Raw genomic sequence first — 6671 nt, 5'->3', positions numbered from 1 at the left:
TTTCATGTTCAAAGCTTGTGGTTGAATAATGAACTACTCTTTAAGCGAACTCTCGAGTAGTTCTAACTTGTAAAATAAAGTAAAAGATGTAAAATTTTGAATGTTGTTGTTTATGCTGAAAATTCTATGGGAAATATTTATTTATTTACTTTAATATTCTTCACATTTTAGTTATAGTCTTTATTATAATTTTTATAATTAAGGTATGAATCATGTCTTAATCCAAGACTACGTAAATCCGTGGTATGGGATGTGACAGAATGGTTGTGGAGGGGGTGCAAGATTGGATCGAAATGCACTTCTATATTAGAGTAATTTGCCAAAAAATTAGGTCTTGTCCTTCAATTGCTCAGAATTCAAACTACAAGGACCTTAGTGATAGAAGTGGTAAACTATAAGGCCCAAAAATGACTTTTTCCCTTCTGTTAATGTGAAAATTTTAAATGTTAAAGCACTAGTAGAAGATGGATTGTGCCTCCGCAGTAATCCAGGTGTTCGGCTTCTTTGTTTCTCTTTGTTTAAAGCACAAATTCTCTATTGTTTGCAATTCTTCTTCTCGTATTGTTGTCTCTTTTTCTCTTTTCATATTCCATCTCAATTTCACATCTCACCATTATGTACTGAAAACATTTGAAATTCTCTTTCTTTCTTTTTTGGCTGCCAAGATTTCTGCATAATTCAATGTAAAATCAAACATCATGACTCGAATCACTTAAGATATTTGTGTCTTCGTTAAGATCAATACTCTAAAACATTGTGGCCTGCTGCTTGCTTTCTCATCATCACTAGACTTTGAGTTTTTTTTATTGCTCTCTTGTCTTTTAGACTTGTGCTTCTGCAACTGGCATTCGTTCCTCGCCCTGGTTCAATGATGATATTACTAGATTGACCAACAAAAAAAAAAGGACAACCTCTATGATGATCTCTAACCCATCTAAGCATGGTTACCCCCTAAAGAAACAAACAAAGAGAATAGAAACTTCCCTATCTAAAGTTTACAACAATATCCTCCTCTCTCTCGTCACAGACTCAGTTCTTGATTACCATCCAATTTTTTATTTTTTTTTTTCAACTTTTCATAATTTCTGTTCGTTTATTTATTTGACCATAACTAAATAATTAGATCATTTCCAATCTGATTGATTATTTTTATGGTTAGAATGATGTTTTATGAGATTCTAACAAATAGAGAATTTGGGTCATTGAAGTTGAGCCTCAAGTTCAATTAGAGATTAGTTTGCGCATACGCGCTCATGACTCGAGCAGTACTTTAGCCTCTAAATAATGGGCCACTAAATTTCAAAATTTTTGTCACTGTGGTATAATGGTCAGAGTACAATAGAATTTAAACGAATAGGTGAAAATTCAAGGAGTTATTTATCCTAACACCCCTTGAGATTTTTCGTGTTTTCACAAAATTCCTTGAGGTCCTAGATTACGCAAACACCTCCTCATGTTTCAAATTGGTTTCATAACTCCAAAAATCCAAAAAAAACCTAAAACCTGATATAACAATACTTCTGCATAGACTAAAATACCCTTCATGGTATTAGAATACTGTTTGGATAGAATTGTACCGTAATCTCTACCCATTATTATACTACAAAATAAAATAGTAAAAAGATAAAAACCAAACCGTCAGATACGCATTGTACGCTTGCCCCAAGGAAAAAAAAGACACCTTCCTTCATCCTCACCATCTCTTCCACACCTTCTCCATATGCCATATTCGAAATCAATAACATGTATCTTGTATTGTATAAATTATTGATCATGTAAGGTGGGATGACTCACCATTGCGTAAGAGCTCATTGATGAGATTGTTGTAATATTTGATTCCTTCCTTGTTCACTTCTCCACTTAACTTTCCATCTAATAATTAAAACAAAACTAGAAAAATTTGTTGTATTATTCGATACACAACTTGGATCTGGAAAAAAAGAAAAAAAAATCACCACAAAAAGAAAAAACGAAAAATAGTCAATCCTAACAAAGCAAGAAATCAAACTAAAGCAACTTCTTCACAATGGCTGCGTACCAGCTTCTTCGTTTGCTACATGGGTTTTGCTCCCAACGTCTTGACTTGGTGCAGGGCTTGACTGCCTATTTCTTAGCTTGTTGGATTAACTCCTCCCAACTTAAACCCTAACTCTACAAAGCAGAAAGATCAAGGTGCAATGAGATTGCAAGATCTAAGAATTCTCTTTTCAAAGCAACGAAGGATTTTCGACGATGGAGAAGAGATGGAAGAGAAGAAGCGTCATCCTTTTTTCTCAAGGAATAGTACGATGCTCTTATGATTTTTTATTATTATTATTCTATTTTTGTTAGGGTTTAGAGATTAGGGTGCGACTGTGTCCAAACAGTTCTGATATCATGAAGGGTATTGTAGTCTATGCGAAAGTCCTATTACATCCAAATTTAGGTTTTTTTTTTTTTTTTGAATTTTTGGAGTTATGTGAAACCATTTTGAAACCTGAGGGGATGTTTGTAAAATTTCTAAGACCTCAGAGGGTTTTACAAAAACATGAAAAACCTCAAGGATTGTTAGTATAAAAACTCAAGTTCGAAACAATCAGTCAAAGGACTACAAACAAATGAGTTTCATAATTATGCGTATGTTGACACTCATCAAAGGACTAAAAATCATGTTTGAATTTACAAGGGGGTTGAATGGAATTTTAATCTTATACAAGGACTAAAATTGAAATTATTGAATGTACACAAATTTGGAATTCAAATTTTGTATGTACACGGAATCCCTAGTATTATTCTACACACATAAAATTCACATTATTGAATTAAATACAAATATTGAATGACGAATATGATCTAAAGTTTTCAATACTTCTTAAGGAAATTTTTGAACCACTGCGCCGAGAGTTTTGGGTGCCTTTTAAGCCCATCGTTGTAATCTACATAGGTGATACCAAATCGAATGGTGAATCCCGAATTCCATTCAAAGTCGTCTAGCAATGTCCACGGAAAGAATCCCTTCACTTTGACACCATTGCTAAAAAGCAATAAAAGGAAATTAAATATATTAATGTCAATAATATGAATTAATAACTCAAAATCTAAAGCTATACCATATACATATATATATATTTATTTAAATATTATAAATGGAGTTCTTAATACACTTACTCAATAGAACTTTGAACATAACGAAGGTGGCCATTGTAGAAGTCAATTCTATGGGTATCATTAAGGGCTTCAGCAAGTGATAATTTCGGATCATTCAACTCATCCACTCCTACAATATATAATACATTATTATGTAGTTACAAATTTAGACTTTGTACCACTTGTGCGTGTTTTACACCAAAAATATGTGAAACGTTGATCATGCAATTACTTAAGGCTAGAAAAAATTACCATTTTCGGTAATGTAGATAATTGGATTGTGATACTTTTTCTTTGTGTAGAGTAAAAGATGTTGAATTCCTTGTGGATAAACATTTAACCATTCCGAAGCACCCTGCACCAAAATTTGAAGATCTTTCGATTTTTAGGTGTCACATTTGTAAGTGCAAAATGATTAATAGTTGAAATCATAAAGGCTTAATCTACTAAATTTGATGCTTACCTTTGGACCGATGGGGACCCCATTACGCTCAGCTGCCACAACACATATGAATATCAGAATCTAATTAGTCTATAAACTTAAATTGCTTGAATTAAATTCTGAATTTGTACTCACATGAAAGATTAACGCCAGCATCTGTTGTGTAGCTGGCGTATACCGAGTTATTTTGAGGTGCATCACTTGCATAGTAACCCGTATAGTAATTTAGTCCAAGAAAATCAAATGAACCAATTAGCAACTTGGATTGTTCTTTCGTGAATTTTGGTAATCGGCTTCCAACGAGAGATCGCATGCTTTGCGGATAGTCACCACTTGTCATTGGCTCAGCAAACCTATAAGAATGTAAGAAGTTCAAGGATTAACTTCACATTATATTATGTATTGCTCGCTAGTAAGTAGCAAATATCATATTCATAAGCAAATTCGAAATACACTTGCCATCCAAACATAAAATCCAAAGCTCGTAATGCAGCATTTTTATTTTCTTTTCCTTCCGATAGGGGCTCAAACCAATTTGACACCAGTGTTATCCCTATCACTCCATTTTGAGACGCCTGCACATGAACATTTAGTTTTTTTGTTTTAGAGTCACAAAAAGGTAAATTAGTCGCTCTCTTGTTGCAACAAACTAATTAATTAATTATACCTGGTATTTATTTTTGTACAATTTTACGGCAGCTGCATGAGCAAGGAGCTGGTGGTGTGTTACCAAATATGGTTCAGTGGATGAATCTCCGCCAGTGCAGTTTAGCTGCTGCCAAGTGGAGCATCGTCCCGGCGCTTGGGACCCGGTTGCATAACCATAGTAACTGAAGGTATACGGCTCATTCAGTGTGCTCCAATGCTTTACTCGATCACCAAATTCCTTATAACAAAGTTCTACGTAATCTTGAAAATGATTGCTGCACATACACATTTTAGAATGTAAATGTCATAATTGTATTTATTAATTAAATTATCAATACAATTCAAAGGACTAATTTCTTCACTTACACGATATGAGGGCTTAAGAAGCCACCATATTCATCTTCTAAAGCTTGGGGAAGATCCCAATGAAAGAGTGTCACAAATGGCGTTAAACCTATAAATAGCATAAAAAATAAAAGCGAGTTTTAAGTTTGACAAAATGACTTTTTTTATGAGTGCATGTAACTCTTATTGTATAAATTATTGATCATGTAAGGTGGGATGACTCACCATTGCGTAAGAGCTCATTGATGAGATTGTTGTAATATTTGATTCCTTCCTTGTTCACTCCTCCACTTAACTTTCCATCTAATAATTGAAACAAAACCAGAAAAATTTGTTATACTATTCGATAGACAACTTGGACACATTACTTAGGCGAAAACCAAGAAGGCAGAAATATTGACGATTGGTCGCAGATGAACTTACTTGGTAACAATCTTGACCATGAGATAGAGAATCGATAAGCATCCCACCCCATATTCTTCATAATCCCCACATCTTCCTACAGTGCATAACAAAAAAGAAATCAGATAAAAATTATCTTCAATGTGATGAGTTTTCTTCATGCTTCAAAATTTAATGTGTGCACATTGGGTCATCAAACCTTATAGCGGTGATATTGATCAACAGTGATATCTCCATTGCTGCCGTCGCTAATCTTTTCTGCAATTAATCATAGAAAATTAATTTATTTAGAGCATAAGAGCAAAAGTAGCACGATTTTGTTATTTTAAGTAATTGATGATTTGATTGGACAAACCTGGATATTTGTGGGTGAAGGTATCCCAAATGCTTGGTCCTCTACCACCTTCTTTTGCCGCACCTTCATACTGAAATACACAAGAGACACAATGAAGAAGATGCATGGATCGATGCTTGGTCTGAATTTGAAAGAAAACCCTAATCAAAACTCAAATTAAAGCCCAGAAAAGGACTTACTTGGTAAGATCCAGAGCCTACACCAAATATGAACCCTTTTGGAAAACTGCTCCTGTTGAGAGAAGCAGTGTCAAAATGTGTGGGTGGAGCTCTAATATCAGCTTCGCTATTTGTGAAAGCAAAGCCAATTAGTAGCAGTATGCCTAAGAGAAAAGAACGTAATTGCATTGCCATAACTTGAGGTTTCGTTGTTGTTGTTGTTGTTGTTGGTAATAATCTTGAGAAGTATAAGTTGGCTCTGGCTGGCATGCTGCATGGCCTTTATATAGAGGAGGAAGTACGTGCTGCGCATGAGAATAGTAAACACACATGGGCATTGAATGGGTTTGAGGGGGCAACTACGTAGAATGTCATGGTACAAAGGGAAATGGCAAGTTTCATATTTGAATGAGTTTGTCGTTGTCTCCTCCCAAAACTCAACTGCTAATTCAAACACGCAATATAATGGTGCATATGTGTGAGTAGCCGCATAGTGGAGTCTCCTAATTGCCGTTTGGGTCAAACTGTGAAAAGAAATTTGACACAGAATTGTTTTCTTCACAATGTAAATATGTGATTATCTTTTCTTCACAATATAATATTTGGTGCATATGTGTGAGTAGCCGCTAAGTCTGATTGAGTCTCCTAATAGTCATTTGGGTCAAACTGTGAAAAGAAATTTGACACAAAATTGTTTTCTTCACAATGTAAATTTGTAGATTGTTTTAATTCTTGGGCATAATATGTGATTATCTTTCGTATTTGACAAACTATGAAGCGTATAGTAGAATTTTATTTTTATTTCTTTTAAACATTAGAAAAACATGTCGAATAGGTGGCGTTTTCACAAACGATCTTGAGGTTAGTTGAAATTTGAGCAATGGTTGGGGACCATTTCGGTCAAAAATCCTAAATATAAATCCATTTATGGGTATATGATAGATACTTTGTAGAGTCCACTTCGCAATTTTATTTGAAGAATATCTTGTAGGGCCTACTTCGCATTTAATTTTTTGTGATATAAACGCCTATTTTGTAAATATTTATGCACTCATGGTGGATTGACTAATTTTTAATCGAATAGTTAAAAGTTACATGGTCTAATTTATAAACAAGAAGCTATTATCTTCAAGGTGCGAAAAAAGAGATTATGCATTTATTATCTCTGAAACCGTCAAAATAATATTAAAAGAGA

General features: G+C 34.1%; 1 protein-coding gene across 1 annotated transcript; it reads right to left on the bottom strand.

The window, feature by feature from the left end:
• Positions 1-2789: 2789 nt before the first annotated feature.
• LOC103332215 (beta-glucosidase 12-like) lies at positions 2790-5746 on the bottom strand. Its single transcript, XM_089043106.1, has 13 exons — positions 5498-5746; positions 5319-5388; positions 5163-5221; positions 4985-5060; positions 4787-4864; positions 4583-4670; positions 4236-4491; positions 4028-4143; positions 3704-3921; positions 3590-3621; positions 3379-3481; positions 3148-3256; positions 2790-3013 (listed from the first exon to the last, which is right to left on the bottom strand). The coding sequence occupies exons 1-13, from the start codon at positions 5744-5746 to the stop codon at positions 2842-2844; spliced, it is 1626 nt and encodes a 541-aa protein (XP_088899232.1). The 3' UTR covers positions 2790-2841.
• Positions 5747-6671: the final 925 nt, after the last annotated feature.

The sequence above is a fragment of the Prunus mume genome, linkage group LG8 (assembly GCF_029339155.1).
Source record: "Prunus mume cultivar Tortuosa linkage group LG8, ASM2933915v1, whole genome shotgun sequence".
Classification (NCBI taxonomy): domain Eukaryota; kingdom Viridiplantae; phylum Streptophyta; class Magnoliopsida; order Rosales; family Rosaceae; genus Prunus; species Prunus mume.
The sequence above is the reverse complement of the archived record's forward strand: the minus strand, read 5'-3'. Positions and strand labels throughout refer to the sequence as shown.